Below are 20,993 nucleotides of genomic sequence, written 5' to 3' on the forward strand. Positions count from 1 at the left end.
CCGCACAATGTTTGGGAAAGGATTCTGTTCAGTGTCCTGAAACCTTCATTTGGGAAGATGCTAGGGGTACCTAGCATTGAGTTTTGCAAAGGGAGACCAAATTATTGATGGGCAGTTACCATGAACTGGTTGGAATGATATGTCTGGATGTAGAGGCTGCTAGAGACCAGCAGTTTGAGTGCAACAAGGAGAAATGGTTCTTTTCTCTTATGGTGGAGACTTGACAGCAGAGTAGCAATACAACATAAATTTAATCCGTGGATACAAGGTAGACCATCCATTTACCTTATTCTTCCACGAAGATGTTAATAAAAATCATTAGATATGAAGCAAGAGTCCATAAACATAGAGGTAAGTGGCATACTTTTATTTAGGTTAAAAGGAGTATTAACCACCATAGAAACTAGTATTTGTTCATTGCCTAAGCTGAAAAATATTCTCAACAAGGAAATTTGTCACCTGTTACAGTTTATACAAGATAGAAAAGCTGGCCTTGATGGTGAGTTCCAAGCACGAGCTGCAAGTGATGGTCATCTGTACTACTGCAGGCAGAAGCATGTGACACAAGCTTAGCAAAAAGCCTCCAGTTACGCTCTTGAACCATGTTGCTGTGAACCTTCTATCAGATGAACCTTCTATTGGACTTCCCTGGCTCTTCTAGAGGTGAGCAGTGACATTTCTTTCTCAGTGGTGGTCTGTTTTCTGGGCATTGCAAGGTAGGCATGAGGGAGCAAGGAAAATGCTGGTGTGAGGGGAGTAAGTTTCTATGTTATTTTGGCTGTTGGTGCATTGAAGCCTTGATGAATGTTGAAAGCAGAAATACAAGAGCAATCATTCTACTTAAATTTTTATACTTAAAACTAGAAAGTGATTGTGCTCTTTCTTCTGCATAGATCACGCAGGGCCTTTAGGATTTTATCTCTCTTTTCGCTGAAGTGGAAATCCAAATACAGCTCCAGGGTTTGAAAAGATTCAGACAGAAATGTCACTGAAGGGTAAGAGCTGTCTGTCCTACAGGTTGGAACTTTCTTGTATTTAGTTGAGCCCTTTGGAAGAAGCCAGACCGGTGGCATTCAAATAGCTCCTGGTAGATACAGATGCAGTTCTTTCTCTTAAAAATAACTCAGATGACAAAGCATTAAGTTCATGTAAAATACAAATGGAATTACTAATAACATTCATCATAAACCAATCTAAGCATCAAAACAGTTAAATTAAGGGAAGAGAGTACAATTCATCGTTTGCTGCTGCTTTAGATTAATTAAGCTTCGTCAGAATCAGCTATTTAAATATATGGTGTTCAGTTACCAGTGTTTGATGGTCGCGGATGTAGATCTTCAGCTGTTCAAATATTTTTTTTTAAATAACAGAGATACAAATGTAGGCTTAACACCCCTCATCTATATTTGCAAATAGTGCCTTAGCTAAAAATCCCATCTTTGCATCCAGCCTGATTTTAATGCTGAACTGCAGAGTTTGTGCTGAGATGTGAGGACGAGGTTTGTTCAGGGCTCCTGCAGCCAAGGGCGAGCCCATTTTATGGCATCCCTCAAGGACTGCATCAAGCACACAGTAACACTGCTAGGGCAAATCTGAGAGCTTTGAGATTTGCCTTTGGAGGTTTCAGGTCTCTCTTGATTGAGAGGATGGTCTAATTTTATAAGAAGGCTTTTTCTGTGGTTCACAATTTCGTAATGTTTACTAATAAGAAATTCTACAAATGGAAAACGCTTTGCTCTGGGCAATGAATCTTTTTTAACTGAGGAAACTTCATTTTCACTAGCTTTTATAACTCCTAATTGACATTATTAAAACCTAACCTAAAATGAAACATAGTGATTTGCAGTGAGATTGCCTGAAAATTTGGCTTCTAAACACATGCTGTTCTCTTCCCCCTTTTTAATTGCTTCATTTCCTTGTGGGGTGTACAGGAAACTATCTGACACAGTTCCATAGGTATTGTCCTATTGTATCTGATCTATAGCAAAACCAGAGGTGGATGCACTTGATTTTGTCCTGGTGGTGCTTTTAATGGAAGGTCGGGAGGCTGGCTTGGCACATAGACACTGAACACTATTCTCTTTGGCAGAGAGCTTTCGTACTGCAGGCAGGCAAGTTTCCTTTTCCCACCTCTAATGCTTGATAGCAGAAGCATGTGTGAGGAAGGATGGGTTCAAACTGTTTCTTGGGAGACAGTGAATATTTTGATAACACCTAAATGCCTTGAATGAATTGGAGCATTATTAGTAAGTATAATTCAGTTAAAGAATTTATTTCCTCTTGGTTTCCTAGAACAGGTAACTGGAATATCTTTATAAATGTTAACAGTTGTCCCATAAGTCCCATAATAAATGGTGTTGCATTGACTAAAAAAAACCCAAACAGAAGATGGTCTATAACATTTTCAAGTTCTTGTCTGCCTATTCAGTCTGCTGAGTTGATGCATCTTGTGCAGACATAGCCAAAGTGTACAGGTCCATGCACAGCCAGGCCACCTCATCTAGTTCGTTGAGCATCAGGGCTGGGTCACAGCTGGCAGAGCCTTATGCAGAGGACACTGTCAGAACAAAAAGCAGACCAAGTACACCTGAACTTTGGCTAACTGATGGGTTCAGTCATGCCATGCTAGCACTTCCTATTTACCATGATTTTCCCTGTGTAATCAGTACAACTTTATGCAATCAGTGAAGCTGTCTCTAATTTTGATTGATTGGATATTTTGTTGTTGTGGTAGCAAGTTCATTCTTTCTCTTTTCTTTTTCCTGGGTGAGCTGGTATAAAGACCACTTATATTCCTCAGTCTTCAATCCTACTTATTAAGTAGAGCAGATAAGAGCTGCCTGTTACCTTTGGTAATTCCTGAGGGCATGCCTACATAACAAGCAGGAGAGAACATTTTGTGTTTGTTATGAAGCAGAAGAGTGAAGATGTGTTAGAGCTTTAAAAATCTGTGTTAAATATGTTGAAGGTTGTAAGGTTACCAGCTTGTTAATGGTGGGGAAGAGAACGTGTGCTCAGGCTGACCTAATGCTGCCAGGCAAATCTAATTCCTAGTGCCTTGTTACTCCTGGCACACTTTAATAAGCAAATAGCAGCTAAATAATGTACTAACAGTCAGGACAATTACACAATTCATAGTAACAAAATGAGCCAGGTGCTCCCCTGTCCTTTTGGGATCAGATTGGTTGTTAAAACAGTGCAAATGGAAAGGCCAGAGATGATGTTCTGTAAGAAAAACAACGAGGTTTGCTCTATGTTGAAAAAATCTTCTGGATTTGCAAACCAGCACAATAAATGGTCTAGCTGGCAGGTATCCTTGGATTTTTTTAATTTCTGAAGCTCTACAGAAAGACTTGCCTACTTGTGCAGGTGGATGACTTTGCAGTTTGAGATGCGCTGCTGAAAAGAATGGAGTTGTACAAACAGCCAACAGTGCTGAAGTTAGCACAGCTATTTTGAACAACAGAAGAGCTTGGCTCTGATAACTTGCTTCCTCTTTTTTTCTTTTTCTTTCTGTTTTTTGGTCTCTAATAATTCTGTTTCCTGGAATGTACTCGGAAGCATCACCATAAGACATGGCTTTGTCAAACTGAGAATCAGTGTCCACCTTGATCTTTGAATATGGCTTCAATCTGATCATTGAATGGATTCTCCTTTCCAAGCACTTGAGGCCATTCGTGTAGTGCCTTCTGCCAGGTAACACTTGTTCCCAGGGCTGCAGCAATCTGCAAACATCACAAATAGTACTGTCAATTTCTAGTGTCTCTACAACCAGCTCTTAGCAGTCCCCACCAGAAAGAAGACTCCTCTCTATATTCACATAGAATCATTAAAATTGGAAAAGACCATCTAGTCCAAAAGTCAACCCAACCCCAGTAGGTTCATGAATGGTGCCACTACCACCTCCCTGGCAGCCTGTTCTAACGCATTACCAGTCTTTCTGTCAAAAAATATTTCCTAATACCCCAACTGAACCTCCCCTGGCATAACTTGAGGCCTTTTCCTCTCATCCTGGCACTGTTACCTGGGGGAAGAGGCTGACCCCTGCTTTGCAACCATCTTGTTTCAGCAATAAAGCAATTAGCAATGAAGTCTCCCCTGAGCCGCCTCTTCTCCAGACTAAACACGATGGACTGTAACCTCAAAGAGAAGTTCAATCCAGCTGGTTCCACAGTGAAAATAAAATAAAGATTACGTATCTGTACCTCCCTGACCACTGTGAGAACTAGATTTATCAACACATGCTCCTTTCCACTAAAGTGAAAATAAAGATATGACCTCCGAAAGTTTCTATAAGATGTAAATTACTATATTAAATCTTTTTTAGGATGCAATTTGCAAGCATGAAGTTCCACCTTCTAATAAAAATGTGTTGTCTTTTGTCTTTGCAAATTCTTTTGTCAGTTACAGGAAAATAGATAATAAGGTCTCCAATGGTTTCCTGACACCTATGATGTCTGGCCAACAGACTTCTATTCAAAAGCCATAGGATCTGACTCCTAACAATTATGAAAGTTTATCAAAAGCACTGCTTGGATATAACACATAAATCTCTTGCCAGTCCAAAGGAATTCAAGCTCTCGAGTTTCTCTGATACTTCTAATAACTATTCACTCTGATATCCTATAAGGAAACCCTAGGTGCTGGGAGAAAGAGGTCTAATTATGTCCAGGTTCAAAACCAACCGCCTCTGATTCTCTGAGTTCACAGAGCCTTTTCCCAGGAGAGCTGCTGGAAGTGGTAAAATAGCTCTTCTCCTCGCTGCCAGAATTGCTCTGCCTTTCATGGAGTGTTTGCCCTAGAAGTTATTCACTAGAGAGAAATTGTTTCTACTGTATTGCTAGGGTGAAAAACATCAAGGGCAGGAGGAAGGGAAAGAGGAGACAGCCTGATTCGCCTTTAAACAAGTTTTCACGCTTTGCTAAATGCGTTTTTTGTTTTAACTTCTACAATTGTATGGTAACTTTACTTTCAACCCTAAAGCTCATGCTAACATAAACTATGAGACTTAAACAGGGCTCTGAAAAAGTATCACAGGAGGGGTGCTCTGCAGTGTTCAGGCTGCTGTTGGCTGCAGTTGAAGACAAATGCACTCAGAATGCCCTAAATTGTGCAGGTCTTGCTCAGACAACGGATGGTTTGGATAATTTACCCTGGACGAGCAGTGAGGCACAGACAGAAGGCCTCACAATGAGAGAAATTGTAGGCCCTTTTTCAATCCCAAACATCTTGTGCTTTGAGACCAACTACAAGTCACGTGGTCTGTGTGATGATGATGGTTTTCTGTGAGGCTGACAAATCCTAATCAACCTTTAAAGCAAATACTGCCCATTCCTTGTGTAGCCCTGGGTGACTGGGAGGTAGCTGTTCTGTGTTAGCAGCTTTTGGATGGCTTTTTTGGATGGGAAACGCTTCTCAGCAAAGTGTAAATACACAACTGATCTGAAATGTGTTGTGCTGGCTTTTCCCTTTTTTTTTTTTAACTTTTTTTCCTGGCTATAATGTGTTTTGCTCAGACTTAAAGAAGGAAAAAAGGGAGAATCTAATCACAGTCAAGCTGTGCTTTCCTGCCTGTACATAACCATTAAGACTCTTCCAAGCATCTCAGTTTACAGTTTGTGATGCTCAGGGCTTTCACATTCTCCGTGGTAACTTTGTAAAAGCAAGAAATGAAGCCATTTATACAGGATCCTGTTGAAATGCATGGCTGTTCCATACAAACAAAGCAATCAGCTGTTCCAGAAAGAAGCAATGTCCTTGAAACCATCTGGCACTCAGGATGGTTTGCAGCGAGATTTGTAGAATGGAAGAGATGCTGAAAAACTCCCTGGGCTCCCCCTGTAGTCAATGGGGAAGAGAAAGTCGGATTTCTTCCAAGGGCAGCTGAGCAGGACCTGAGGGAGCACTGTCTCAGAGATTACTCTAGAAGGATCTTGAGAGGACTGAGTTACGTGCCCTGATTTTAGGTGTTAAATGGCGTGATTTTCATCCCCTTACAGCTTGATCTGTGAGTTTTGGTTAAAAAATAAATAAAAGATGCAAAATCTGCAGAGCACAATTTCAGCTTTGAAACCTGCAATAGAGGATTATGCCAAGAACGTGTATTCACAACTTTCAACTTTGCAGCTTAATGAAAACACACAGAAAAATGCCCTTTGTCCCCCAGGAACACTTTCATAGGACACAGTTCTTGGCTGGGCTAAACAAATGAGTGCTTGGTGTTTTTCCCTTCTTTTAAGGATTTTTAAGAATCAGTTACTCTCTATGGACACTATTTAATTGAAGTGTCCTAACCTAGCCTTTGTCAATGCATGAGAAAACATAGTAGCTCTGACGGGACATACGTATCATAGTCTTTTTTCTTTTTTTCCTCTTGCATTGTCTCTCTGCAATGATTTGTATGTGGCTTTTGGAAAGATGCAGTTCTCTTCCACTCTCTTCCTATGTAGTTGGACCAATGCTCAATCAGATACACCTGGTTATACCACTGAGTTATGGTTTTCTGTCATTAATGAGATAGCAGATAAGGGGCAAGTGAAACTCAGGGGCAGAGCTCAGACTTCTCCTGCCCAAAGGAGTTTCACTACCACTGGGGATCAATCATGGTGTCCCTCTAGCAACAGCTACAACGCATACGCTTTCCTCAGAGTGCTGCTCACTTCAAATATTTGTGAATATCTCTCAAATGCTTTGAGATCTGCTTTGAGAAAAATGCAGCAAAATTGCCCAGGCAAGGACTTATTTGTCATATTTATTTGCTGAGCTGTACATGATGAGTGAGGAATTGCTGCAGAGATGGAGGTAAGAGACTTCAATCCCTTGGCAAGCCGCGGGGTATCAACTCTCTTGTGCTAGGCAGCATTAAGTGGTGTTAAAATTGTACCTGGCCAGAGGCTGGCATGAAGTCAAACCTTAAATAAAACTTGTATGAGGAGTGAGAGAGTTGTTTGTCATCTCTCTCAAGCTAACTCTTAAAAATCATGCTGTGCTCAAACTTCCCCTGCTTTGTACTGGGAGAGCTGTTCGTTCAGAGCAGAGTGCTGTGTCTCAGCCCAAATAGTGCTGTGTTGATAACAGGCTTGTGTATAATAGCAGGAAGAAGAAAAATGGATTTAAAGTGGTGGATGTTTGGATAAGGCTAATTAATAAATCCTAGAAGGGAAATAACTCACTTGAAGTGAGGCATATCTACAGCTGGCACCTTGACTGTATGGGAAAACATACCTACAAAAGCATTAATGTCATCCTAACAGCAGGAGAGGGAGATAGTAATGACAGTAGGATGCTGGGCCTGAGGGGAGAAAATACGGCAGCAGTTGGATGTGCGTAGGCTTGAGCTGCCCTTCCATGCCCTTCTGTCATTTTCTTCTGGCTTGGGAAGGTTCCCTTCAAGGCAAATGCCTGCTGGGCTCTGTGCTGTGCTGTTTTGCAGGATGTAGACAGGAGCATGTTGGAAAAGCTGTGACCTGGAGAGCCTGGCTCCTGTGGTGGTTTCTTGCTGGTGGCCATGTACACCCTCAGGTTAAGGTGTCGAACAGCCACAAATAGCTTATCTGCTCACCTCCAGACTCTCTCAATGCTGTTTCCCCAGATGGCATGGTTGGAAACGGGGTTGATTTCATCGCTGTTTTCACACCCGTTTCATTTGCCAAGTTTTCTCTAATTGCTTCCTTTCAAAAGGCCTGCAGCGAAAAATCTAGGCACACTTTCCCCACGTCCTCAGGCTGCAAATTTGTATTTCCCTGCAGCTATCTTGTGGCAGTGCCTGGTAGCCAAGCAGGCACTAATGCTGATGTGAAAGAGTCCCTTTGGAAACAGGAAGATTTTGTGGCATGGCAAGGGTGTGCTAGAGACCATTTTGCTTCACCTGATCATCACAGATGTAAAGGATATCAAGGGAAACACTTATTTTGGCTTTGGATTTCCCCACGCAGCTCTCCATGGCTGAAGAGACAGTTAGTGGGGAAGCTGCAGAAATGCAGTTTGGAATGCAGTTTGGAATGCAGTTCTTGGAATGTGTGCCCAAAGCTCCTCCACTCTTTCCTAGGGGTTTTTTTCTATTAGCATTGCATTGGATTATTTGGTGGTAGGTGGGAGTGAACGTATGTGGGGTGTTGTCTTCCATCATAAATCCCCCTCCTAAATCCTTTTGAGCATGGGCAGCAGCTATGAGGTATTGTCATTTGAGGGGCAGTCATACAGCTTTACGCAGGGTGGTATTGGGAAGATGGGACACTCTTTTGCTTCACTTTTCAAATTTCAAGTATGTATCTGTTTCCAAATAAGTGTGTGTTTGAAACCTGAAGCTATAGAAAAAAAAAGAATTGCTTTGTTGTAGTTGGTCACGGGATTTAAGAGCTGATTGCTCTTAAAAACACTGTACGGGTTCAGAAAGGAGTACTCCAAAAGCAAACATGATGGAAACCTAGCACAAGACCGGTGAGCCCAAGCATGGGGTTTTGGTTGAGCTGCTATTTCTCCTCTCCTTTCATCTACTTCTGACTGCAAACCTTCTCTTGCCACCCCTCCTTAGAGGCAAAGAAATGGGGAGAGAAGTTTTTCACAATACACAGCCGTAGAGCATAAACCAATTTACATGTATAGCTTCAAAATGAACGCTTTGATCTGGGATATGCTAGGGGGATCTGTGGCCTTGGAGGATGAGGATGTGGGATACAGGGGCACGAACATGGACGAGGAGCTTGGCAAAGGGACATTGACATGGGCATAGGCAGGGCCAGCATCATGGTCATGGTCACGGTTAGGGGCAGGGACTGAACCAGCATCTCTTATAAAAGAGAAATCCCACAGTCCACCCTCCCCTCTGCAGGACAACCAGACACCGCAGGCAGACGCTGGCATCCCACTCTCCATCCATCCTCTCCTCAGGATTTTACCTGGCTGGGATGGAAGCCATCCACTGGCTCGATCAGCTGCCAGGGCTCACCGCCCATCCTGTGCCACTCTTCAGCTGCTGCAGAGCACAGAAGAGGAGGGGTTACTGCTCTGCACTGAGATAAGACCCCCCCACCCTCCTCCAAATGCCCACAGTGCTTTTAAGCTCACAGCAACGCTGAGTGAAGATTATGATAATTTACATAAAGTCGTCAGAGCCATTACTGCATACAATCTCCATCTCCTTGGGGCAGTATTTAAGATTTTATTGTTGTTTTTTAAAATCTGAAATATTTAAGCAAGGAAGTGCTGTGAACGTAAATGATTGTAAAACAATTCTCTTTCCCTCCAGTAAGACCAGTGCTGTAGTGAGTGAAGCTATAAATTATTTAATAGTGATTCAATACTTTTGTATTTTCCACTTTAGTGGCAGCTTCAGCAGAGCAGGAAATACAACTATGAAAGGAAAAGCTACAGAAAACAGGGCTTTTTAGAGAAAGAGATGGTAGCACAGTATTCACAGGGGCTGATGTCTGCAGGAATGGGATGTCACTTTCAGTTACATTTCTTCCAAATGGCCTTTTTCAACTCCAACAAAATAACCTTTTGAATTACATAAGCACAACAGTCGTTGCAAATGATGCTCTACTGTGAGCCGCAGAGCCATTAGAGAAGCAAAAAGCTTGCCTTCTTCAAAAGGGCCGTAGCAATCAAACGTGGAACCAGTGGACATAACATTAACAGACTGTAAATTTGATCATTTCTTTTATAATGACAGATTAAGAATTCCTAATAGAGTGCCTAGTGGGCATCCTGTTAGGAGAAAAGTATTCTCCTTTCAAGTGCTACAGTTCTGACCTAGAATTACCAGCATGGCCTCTGGCTGTTGTGGCAAGAAGCGATGCCCGGATCCTCATTCTGGCCCTGAATTCATAGATTGGCAGCATTCCTGCTTTAACTAAAGAAATGTAATTGTGATGCTTTATTCAACAGCAAAGTGACCTGTTTTGCAGAACAGGACTCGGAAGCTTCTTTCAAAATGGTAGTATGTTGGGCACAATGAAATGCTCATCTTATGTTACAGCAGGGACTGGGTTCACACACAACACACATGGTGTGAGCTTGGCCAGCCCCTTACAGATGACGTCTTACATTGGGTATGAGGCTGTGTGTTGTGTTGTGCTTTAGACAGACTCCCCTTCCAGTGCCAGAAACAGTAGGTAAGTAAGGTGAGCAAAATTTCTGGCAACAAAGGTCAGTTTAGTCTGTTATTATACTCGACCTCCAAAAATCTTAGAGCTGTTCTTAGACCAACTGCGAGCATCCACAGGTTGCCTTAAAATATGCCTATCTCCTAGGCTAGGCTAGGCCAGAGCTTGCTCACATCCACTCCAGGAGAAGCCAAAACCAGCCCTTGTTAATGCACTACTTCTTTACATAACCACTAAGTTCTTAAGCCAAAAGCAACTTGAATGCCCGCCTAAATCTCCAATAAATGCTCTACACCCAAGAAGGCTCCATCCAAGAAAGCTGGGAGTGGTTGTGTAGATATCAGCACATGCCCGCCTAGAACTCTTGTCCTCATCACAGCATTGCAACCACTGCTAAATATTTGATGCCTGGGGAGCCTAGGGGAGGATTTGCACTTGCTTCAGGAGGAGAGCAGAAAGTAGGTCAGCAGCCTCAGCTCGCTTCGGAGTGCATCCATGAGCTGACAGCTTTACTGATGGAAGCGCACATCACCAGCTCCAGGGCTGCAGGGTGTCTGTCAGAGGTGGTGTTTGTATGTGCATGTGTGTTCGTTTGCTTTGTTTATTTAATGCAGTGTAATCAAGAACAGCAAATTATATCTTGTGTTTCTTTTTGCGAAAGCAAATAAATTACCTAAAGTTATCAGTTCAACTTATTAAAGTAATTTGCCTACCCAGCAGGTAGTTTGTTTCAAATCCCAACGTCTTGTTAAATATTAATTAGCAAAAACTTGGCCACCTTGAAACTCTTTGCTATGATTTCTAGCTTGACAAAGGGGTCGGCGTCTTTGAGTTTCAGTTTTGGATGGAAAAAATCCCATCCTAAGCTTTACCTCCTCCTCTGTGTGCTCTGCGTGAGACCCAGCCCAGCTCCCAGAACTGGGTCATGGAGAATAAACTAAATTTGTGAGTTTGATGGGTTTTGGCTCCAGCTGAGACTTTTGCAATAGTCCTGGGTGCCTCAGCAGCTTTGTGCTGCCCAGGATGGGCAGACGCTGACTGGGAGAGGTGTTGGAGATGTACACTTTGAAGTATTGCCAGCTGCTTCTGTCCCTTCACGGCTCTTCTAGCTGTCTACGTTCTGAGATTTAAAATGCCATTAAAAAAAAAAGGAACATATGGTCCTCAGGCATAATTTTTCAAGCAGGACCTCTTGGTGAATACAAAAATAAGAGAATGCAGATCAGATTTTTTTATTTAATTATTATGCACTGTAGGGGGAATCTAAAAGTCCATGATATTGAGGAGGCCCCAAGATGGCCAAATTGGAGTTCCTGTCCTGTGGGCTGAGGGATGGGGACAAGTCACCCTGGGGAAGAGGTGGCTACAGAGTGTATGGCAATGACCCCACTGCCCGCAGGGAGGGGACAAGACTGTTCCTACCACTGATTTGTCAGGAGTGCTTCTGCTTTCCTCATGATATGTGGTTCTGTTTGTACTGTGTCAGCAGCAGAAGAAAGTGATTTAGGGGATGTGCTTACATAGTGTCACTTAAGAGCACATAAGGGTGAGTGTTGCAAGTCCCTCAAGTCAGTGTAGAGTGGTATTTTGGTGCGGAAGGAAACACAGGGCAGAAGCTAGTTCCTGCTGAGGGAGATGCTTTTGGCAGCACTGAGCTAAGGGAAGGTGGCTGCATTTCTCAGGGAAGAAAACTGACTGAGAAAACCTGCCCTTGCTACAGAGCTAACACATTGGGATGGGTTAGCACCACTTGAGAGAGGAGAGGGAAAAGCCACTTACTTTGTTTCAGTGGGAAATCCATGTAGAAAACATCAAAGTTGGCAAACTTCTGAGTTCTGCTGATTTCTTTCAGGACATTGGAAAGTTGTAAGGCTCTCTGCAAAAGTCAAGCAATGCAGTGAAAACTCAATGCCCTGTGCCATTGCAGATTGCACCAACTCAGATAATAAGACTAACATGACACATAGCTATTTTACCAGAAATTTCTTTTGGCAGTGGCCCTGCTCCTGTATAACTATAAAGGCCCTCCAATTTCAGGGGCCTTTTGATGAGTAGCAGCCCAGTTCCTCTTAAGGAAGACTAAAACTTTCTGTAGAGGCTCAATGTTTTCCTTTCCTATTATCTCCCTGCTGCTGTATCAGTGGTATTAATGCTCAGCTAGCCAGGCTGTATTCTTCTCTTACTCTCAGTGGAGTAAATTACCTCCATCAGCAACTGACCCAATGTAGGGTGAATTCTACAGACACAACAGAGGTTAAGACCTCCTAAATACTTAACAGTGTTTAGGAAACAGGGCATGTAACAGCTGTTACGTGCCCTGTACGTTCTGTAGTGCTGGTGTTAAATAAGGTGCAGTCCTGCAAAGATTTAGGAATGTGCTTCAGAAGTCAAGAGGGGTGGAGCATACAGTGCAAAAAATATGTAAAACCTGGCAAAATTAAAGCCATGTTTTTTGTTGGCCATGCCACCAGGAGCAATGACCTGTGAGCAGCTTCCTTATCAAAGAATTTCTTCTCAAAGAGCAAGACCCTGAATGTTTTTGTCTCATGGAGATCATGGGAACCTCAGAGAGATCATGTCTCTCAAGAATGAATTTGGACAGCTGAAGGATCATGGGATGAACACAGGTTAGCTGTGCTGTGCTCTGAGAGCCTGCAGGATACTTGAAAGGATGGGCACAGAAAATGCCACATCTTGTCACCCACATTTATGGAAGAAAAAGTGTTCTGATGTCTTGCATTTGGGATACCAGGTTTAGTCCAGCATCATAGCAGTCATGTAAGACTAAAGCAAAATGAAAGAGATCAGTACACAGTTTCTGTTTAAGCTTTCTCTCGATATGGAGATGTTGCATATTCTTTTAGTTGCTCTGCATTCCAATGATGTATTTTTATCTGCTCTGGCTGTTGTGAAATGATTTAGGGCATCTTGTGCTGTTTTGGTGAAAACATCTGGTTGTATAACACAAGACACCTGGTGTTTAGGAAGAATTTCATCACGGAGAGGGTGTTCAATATTGGAACTGGCTCACCTGGCAGATAGTGGAGTCCCCACCCCTGGAGGTATTAATGAGACTTGTGGATGTGGCACTAAGGTCAGTGGTGGGTCTTTGTAAGTCAGGTGGACGGTTGGACTTGCTGGTCTTGGAGATCTTTTCCAGGGTAAATAATTCTAGGATTCTATGCAAGATTCAGGGGTAGGGCCTACTGGAAGACTCTCTGGGCAAGAGGGCGGACCTGCACATCAAACTCAGAGGTACCATTTCTCCTTACCTCTGAGGTCAGGTTCCTGAGGGTCTCATTGGCAGTCAGCCAGCCGCTGCAGGGGCTCACCTGGGTGGGCAGGGGAGGCAGGGGGTCAGTGGCAAGCAAATGAGAGGAGAGGGCAGGGGTGCTCCTAAGGGAGACCTTACCTGAAGGCAGTTGAGGAAAGTGTACAGCTGGCTGTAGGTGACGTCTTTGTTCAGCTGCCCTGCAAAACACAGAGAGGGAAGCTCTGCATGCCCAGTGGCTACAGGTACTGCCATGACTTTGCTTTGTGGCTCCACGCATCCCCAGATTTTTCATTGCTGTTCCAGGAACTACAGAGCATGACAACACCCAAATGGAATGGGCTCCTCGGGCTGCTTTGTAGGAGCAACATGGCACAGGTGTGGCTCCTTCTCTCATCCTACAGTCAGGGAACAACAGCAGGAGAGCTCAAACATCAAGGGCAGGTGGGAATGTCCCGGACCCACACAGTCCCAAGTGCCAGGTCCTGGCAAGGGTTTCTGTGGAGCCTGGGGTGCAAATGGCTGCCACAGTCGATGGGTTTAGTCTACATGAGCCCAGGTGGGTATTTTGTCAGAAAGCCAGGATGACTGCTGGCGGAGCCTGATGGGCTGCCAAGCAGGGAAACCTCCTCACAACCTGTCGGAAGATCTGCCAGAAGTGATGTCTTGCTGCAAAACATGTTGCTGAGGATTAATTGGTTCCCTCTGAGGTGATTGAAGCCCTCTGAAAAATTGCCAACTGGCCCTATAGCTAATCGCTCCTGGTTTGCCTTGTGCCAAAAATGCTACGTGTTATCTTTGATAATTAGACACCCAGTAGAGGAGCCGCCCCTGTGATAAACATGCAATCAAGCACAGAAGTGCATTTGTGTGACTGAAGAGTTATTATCTCCCCCTGAGCCAGAAGGAATGGGGGTTTCCTTTTTTTTCATTATGTTTTCACTTGATAGTAGTACAGTGCTAATTTGGGAAAAGGTGATGAATCACAGAATCACAGGGGTTGGAAGGGGCTTCCAGAGATCACCAAGTCCAACCCCCTTGCTAAAGCAGGTTCCCTATAATAGGTTGTATAGGCAGGCATGCAGCCAGGTGTTGAATATCTCCACAGAAGAAGTCTCCACAACCTCTCTGGGCAACCTGTTCCAGTGCTCCATCACCCTTAACATAAAGAAGTTCTTCCACATGTTTGTATGGAACTTCCCATGTTCAAGTTTATTACTCCTTGTCCTGTCACTACACACCACCAAGAAGAGCCTGGCTTCATCCATTTGCTTCCCACCTCCATTTAGATGTTTCTAAACATTAATCAGATTCCCCTCTCAGCCTTCTTTTCCCCAGGCTGAACAGATCCAGGTTACTCAGTCTTTCCTCACAGGGAAGATGCTCCAGGCACTTTATCATCTTTGTGGCCCTTCACTGGACTCCTTTTAGGAGATTCCTGTCTTTTCTGAACTGGGAAGCCCAGAACTGGACACAGTAGTCTGAATGTGGCCTCCTATGGGCAGAGTAGAAGGGGAGGATTATAGAACAATAGTAGAAATGGAGACTTCAGACTTCCCGAGAAAAGGAATGTACTTTTGAGGGGCAAAATGACCAGGCAGTATATCAAGCAGAAACTATGGGGCCTATGGGTAATGACAGAACTTGGGGAAATCAAAGCCACGTGAAAGCTCAAATAGCAAAAATCATTTGAAGATATAATCTACCATCTCACTGAAGTGATTTCCCTTCTATTCTCTCCCTTTACTGATGAAGACTGATATGGCAACAACTTCTTACTTATTCAGATGCAGGAAAGATTTCTTTACCCAAAGATCAGAAGGAACATACTTTTGGCCTGGTTCCTCTACAGTTCCTCATACCTACACTTGAATGGAACACCAAACATACTTTTGCTACGTGTAAAAATGTCATGGTTTTATGATTTTTGTTAATGGTATTTCGATAAAAACTTTCTTTGCTACCTGGATGAAATATTTTGTGTTTTTTCTTTATTGACAGTGGGATAATAAGAACAAACATAAGGCACCTAAGGGCAACTTTGCTCGAGAGAAAGCCTCAAAACATGCCTATGTGGTGTGAAGCTTCAGTGGTCACACCTATGTGCAGAATAGGAGGTGGCAGTCACCCGAGTGCTCGTGGAAGATTTATTTCTCTAGTATCTACTCAGTCTTTTGCAACTCCTTGGCTTAATCCTGCCCTGGTCCACACCTAATTTTACCAAGACGTCCATCAGTCAGAGGCTGGAGTTGTTCACCAAGTGCCCAGCTTGTTTCCACCTCCACATTTTGTGTTGAGCATGGTTTGGGGCTGAGTGGGTTTGGGCATCGTATGTTTAGGGATCTGCCCTCTAGATGCTCTATTCCATGCTGGGGGTGACTATCCAACTGCACAGGCAAGTTCATATTTTCCAGATCTCCACTACTTAGGCTTACTTGAAATATGCCAATATTTCACAAATTACCCAGGGAGAGAAGGAAACATGAGTGAGTGATAACCAAGAGGACCCCACAACATCTCATATTTACCCAGAGGATGATATCTATTGTGTAGATTATCCCAGAGAAAGCGGCCATCCACCAAGCCTGTCAGAATCACGTGGCTGCTGTTTGGAAGCCGGGAGTCCAGGTATCGCAGAGCTTGCATGACGTTGGAGAACATTTCTTTGGGGGTGGTCATGTGAGCCAGCGTGTCCTGGTTCCTGTAGAAGAGGGTGCAAACAGGGCATTGTGTCAGGCACTGCTGGGCCTACAAACAGGCACGTGCAATAGCAGTGCTTTCTTGTTTTCTGTTCTTCCATATTAGGTTAGCTGAACAAAACCTTATAGAAGTGACGTGATGCTCTTTAGACTTGTTGCTATTGCCGTAATAATGAGCAATGCAGAAATTAACAAACAAAAGGCGGGTGTGCAGTCTTGTTTTGTGGAGTGACCTCTGAAGTTGAAATAAATTCCAACTTACACAAGAAAAACAAACAAGCCAAACTCCCCCAGGCTTCCTAGAGAAAACTGCTCTTGTTGTATTAATAAAACAACCACTGCATTATATAAAGAATGATCGCCTGATCTCTCCTGAGCTCTATTGCCTCATATCAACAGGTGGATGGAGGTATCTCCAGGCAGGTAATCTCCCAAGGGCTGGGGAGATGATACTGGTCTGTTGTGAAAATGCAGCTCAGCTTGACCAAAGCTTTCAGAAAGAAAGGGCTTTTCCTGGAATCCTTTATCTGAAGAGCACCCCTAAGCCTTCCACGTGGTACAGGGGCTTGGAGACCTTCCCTGTGAAAGTCCATGAGCCACATATAGCCAATACGGCTTCCCCATGAGTAAGAGCAAGGCAAGCTCAAGATGGGGATGACTAAACCGTTGGGAAATCAGGCAGGATTGCTTTGCTGGTGAGTGCCCTGGAAAAGCAGAAGCCTCCACAACCTCTGGTGTTTTGCTTTGAGGCACTAGAAACGGTTGCACTGTGGGGAGGACTGAGTCCTATGTGGCAGTGCCATGCTCTTCCGTCAAGGATCTGGGATTCCTTGCTAAGCTACATTTTGCCTGCAAGATAGTAATTAGACAAGTTTCCTGGGCCTAAATGTTGATCTTAGTGCAGTTTGTGACAGCCACCCAAACCAAGTACTTTTGAGATAAGGCTGTAGTTTTGCCCTTAAATTATTTCATTTTCACCTGCAGGTGTTGCAGAACTTGATTTCAAAATACTGAGCTGATGTAAGGTCACTATGGTAAGCAAATACAGCAGAGGGAGATAAAATTGATAAGACATTCATAGCTCCATGTTCTCTTGTCATTCCCCACTGAAGCCACGCAGGTGTTTCCATGCATTTCTTTACATTTCTTCTCTGTGCCAGGCTTTGAAATTAAAACCTCTGGAACCTCTGGAAGCTGGTATCATTCCAGCATGTAGCAAGAAGCATTAATGGCAGGATGCTTGGCTGCTTGCATTGGATCAGGCTATTTTAGGGAAAGCTCCCTGCTTCCATACAGTACACAAATGCACAATGGATGGACACATGCAACTCGTGGATGTCTCAACACCACAGGTTCCACATAGAGAAAGCCTCATGCAATCTGGACAATGCTTTTCCAGCTCTCCTCAAAACATATTTGGCCACTGTCACCTTTGTGTTTGCTGCAGAACTTGTAATTTCAAAGCTGGGAAAGAGAGGCTGGAGAAGGTTGCCATGCCCCAAGTGCAATCAAAAGGTGCAGAGACAGCGTGGTGTCTGCAATTGGTGGTGCTCATTATTCTCAGACTGTGGACATTACTGGGAGCGTACATCACACCCTCAGTTTCATTATCTTCCTCCTCTACAAGAATCCAAGTAACTCATTGCCCTGCCCTTCACATGAAAGTGGGCATTTTAACTACACCTTGCCCAAGAATTGTGTCTCCAGTGTGCTCAGCACGACTCTCTCGACTCTCTCGTCTAAAGCTCAAACACTTCCAGATGGCCAGAAAGACAAAAATTACTGCTCTTCAAAGATGTCCTGAACAGGTTTTCATTTGTCTAGTTTGTGGCTTATAGCCAGGCATTCTGGATGCTGCACATTCTGGATGCTTTGGGCATTATCAGACCATAGAGTGACCAGATGACAAAAAAATCCTGCTGTGCTCCTCATCCCATCCAGTGGAAGCGTGATGTTTCCATACCAGCTGCAGTATTTCCTTTACTGGGGTCACAGGGATCAACACAGCCAGCATCTCTTTTGATGCTATGAATGTTGTGGAGGAAAACAGACAGCAAAGAAAATCAGAGCAGACAAAAGTGTCTCTGGCAGGTAATGGGCACCACGACAAAGCAGTAAGAAATGCTGTTTTGTAACATACAAATGGATGACATAAAGTTGAAATCATTTAAACTTGTGGAGAGCTTCTTTTTTTCCTTCAGGCAAGAATAGAAAGCTGTGCTAGGGGCAGGGGAAGTGAGAGGATTAACCTGCAGAACGAGGACTAAATCACAGGGAAAAGCAGTGACTTTAGCAGAGTTGGAATATATGCTCAGCAGAGCCTGGGCCAAGCCTGGGAGAAGACATATCAAGATGGCTCCTGGGCACTGTAGGGACAGAGAGAGCCCTGCCTGGTTCTTGTCCATCCCTGTCTGGAGCACAGCACCCAACATGCCAAGTTCTAACCCAAGCACATGCTGTTGAGCAAAGCTTGAGACCACTGAAATGGGGATGTGTTAATGACAGCCTTCATAATAGTGCCAGCTTTATTATATAGCCTGCAGATGAGCCCTCAAAAGCGTTGGAAGGTCTTCCATGTGTGTGCATTATAGAATCATAGAATCACAGAATGGCCTGGGTTGCAAAAGAGCACAATGCTCATCCAGTTCCAACCCCCTGCTGTGTGCAGGTCGCCAACCAGCAGCCCAGGCTGCCCAGAGTCACATCCAGCCTGGCCTTGAATGCCTGCAGGGATGGGGCATCCACAGCCTCCCTGGGCAACCTGTTCCAGTGCCTCACCACCCTCTGATGAAAAACTTCCTCCTAATATCCAACCTAAACCTCCCCTGTCTCAGTTTAAAACCATTCCCCCTTGTCCTATCACTCTCCATCTTGTAAACAGCCATTCCCCTCCTGTTTATCTGCTCCCTTCAAGTACTGGAAGGCCGCAATGAGGTCTCCCCAGAGCCTTCTTCAAGCTGAACGAGCCCAGTTCCCTCAACCTTTCCTCACAGCAGAGCAGCTCCAGCCCTCTGCTCATCTCAGTGCCTCCTCTGGCCCCGCTCCCAGAGCTCCACGTCCTTCCTGTGCTGGGGGCCCAGGCCTGGACGCAGCGCTGCAGATGGGGCCTCACAAGAGCCGAGCAGAGGGGGACGATCACCTCCCTCTGCTGCTGGCCGCCCCTTTTTCATGCAGCCCAGAACACAGCTGGCCTTGCGGGCTGCAGGCGCACACTGCTGCCTCATGGCCAGCTTCTCATCCACCAGGACCCCCAAGTCCTCCTCTGCTGGGCTGCTCTCGAGGAGTTCTTCTCCCAGTTTGTTTTGGAGTAGCACTCTGCCATCACTACAGGAAGGGCGAAGGAGAGATGCTCTTCAAGCAAACTTTCAAGGGATCATCTACCCTCTCCCAGTCAGATGGGAGGGGGTGACCTCAGAGACAGTGAGGGATGGAAAGAAGTCCCTGTTCGGGGCAGTAAGCAGACTGCCTCTCAGCCTGTCCCACCTTCCCAGGTGCCCTTACATAGCAGGTATGGGGCTCTGGAGCTGGAGGGACAGGGGGATGTGGATGTGGGTGAAGGTCCACCCACACAGGAGAGAATGCCCAGGTCTAATCAGACTGCTCCCTGTATTGCTGCAGTATCAATCAGGAAAAAGGAAGGGCTGTCATCATATCCTTTCATAGGGGAACCAAGGATCCGTCCCACAGGGAGATGTGTTGCCTGCAGGTTAGCAAGGCTTTAAACTAGAGATGATGGGAGAAGGGGATTTCTGGGTGACAGAGAAGAGCATGAGAACGCTGTCAGCTTGGGAGGTGGAAGGGGAAAGCCCCAACTTGTTCTAGAGGTATTAGGGAGGGCTCCTCTGGGAAGGCGACGATCACATATTAAAACATGTGTTTGAAAGTATCAGCCTAAATCAGATTCATGTCTTTGGCTGTTGTGGTTTCAGCTGAGATAATTTTCAGTGCTGTGCTTTGGACTTAAATGAGAATTATGTTGATAACACAGCAATGTTTCAGTTGTTGCTGAGCAGTGCTGCACAGGGCCAAGGACGTTTCAGCTTTTCGTGCTGGGGGAACAAGGAGCTGGGAGGGGACAGTTTAGAGCAGCTGACCTAAACCAGCCAAAAGGCTGACCAATACTACATTAGTTCATGATCAGCAATAAAAGTAGGGTTTGGGGAACAGCTGCTGCTTGGAGAGATTGGCTGGGCATTAGCAGCTGGTGAGCAGTTGTTTCAGGCATCACCTGTGTTGCTCATTCTTTTTGTTGTTACTGGAGATTTTTGTTAGTTCTCCTTCCTTTCCCTTCCTTTTGCTTCCAACTCTTGCTTATTAAATTGTCCTACCTCAACCCAGTGAATTCTTGCACTTCCCAGTTCTCTCCAGCATACCACAGCAAGTGAACAGCTGTGTGGTGCTTAGCTGCCTGCCAGGTCAAACTGTGAGACTGGCGTAAAAGAAAATCTGAAGATCCATCATGGTGAAGATAATGTTGGATAGACAGAGTGCCCTTTTAGACCACTTGCAAAAACAAAGCTGGGGTTTGGGTGTGCTGTGCATTGGCCTGCTTGCAAGTGTGAACTTTCTGGGCCGTAGTTTTGTAGCTAAGGGAGGAAGAGAAGTATCAAAACAATGACCTCTGGGCAACCCTGTGAGCGTTCATAATGGGTAGTGCCAGAATCATTAGTTTGGAAAGCTTCAGTTCATTCTCCTGCTGAGCTTGTGATGTGAGCAAAGCCAGAAAGAAAAAAAAAAAGCCATCAGGAGAGCACAACAAAGCCTGCAGGCAGTGTGCAGCATAGGCAGCATGGAAATCGACCTTGACAGGAGACCATATTGTGGTTCTTCAAAAAAGGTAGGCATGGCTCACTACCCCATCTGGTGGGAGATGGCACACTGGGCAAAATGGGTACACATGCTCATAAATGCTATTAT

General features: G+C 44.6%; 1 protein-coding gene across 1 annotated transcript in view; it reads right to left on the reverse strand.

Annotated features, from left to right (window-relative positions):
- Positions 1-363: 363 nt before the first annotated feature.
- The window catches only part of AOAH (acyloxyacyl hydrolase), a 66,522-nt gene continuing 45,892 nt past the window's right edge, over positions 364-20,993 (reverse strand). The window contains exons 17-22 of the mRNA XM_042817411.1: positions 15,906-16,078; positions 13,519-13,577; positions 13,379-13,438; positions 11,886-11,982; positions 8,898-8,974; positions 364-3,725 (exon numbers count right to left, since the gene is read on the reverse strand). Of these exons, the coding sequence (XP_042673345.1) occupies positions 3,597-3,725; positions 8,898-8,974; positions 11,886-11,982; positions 13,379-13,438; positions 13,519-13,577; positions 15,906-16,078 (595 nt within the window). The 3' untranslated portion in view covers positions 364-3,596. The remainder of the gene's footprint in view (positions 3,726-8,897; positions 8,975-11,885; positions 11,983-13,378; positions 13,439-13,518; positions 13,578-15,905; positions 16,079-20,993) is intronic.

This window comes from Centrocercus urophasianus, unplaced genomic scaffold, assembly GCF_019232065.1.
Source record: "Centrocercus urophasianus isolate 14NV4802_14NV808 unplaced genomic scaffold, USGS_Curo_1.0 seq_16, whole genome shotgun sequence".
Classification (NCBI taxonomy): domain Eukaryota; kingdom Metazoa; phylum Chordata; class Aves; order Galliformes; family Phasianidae; genus Centrocercus; species Centrocercus urophasianus.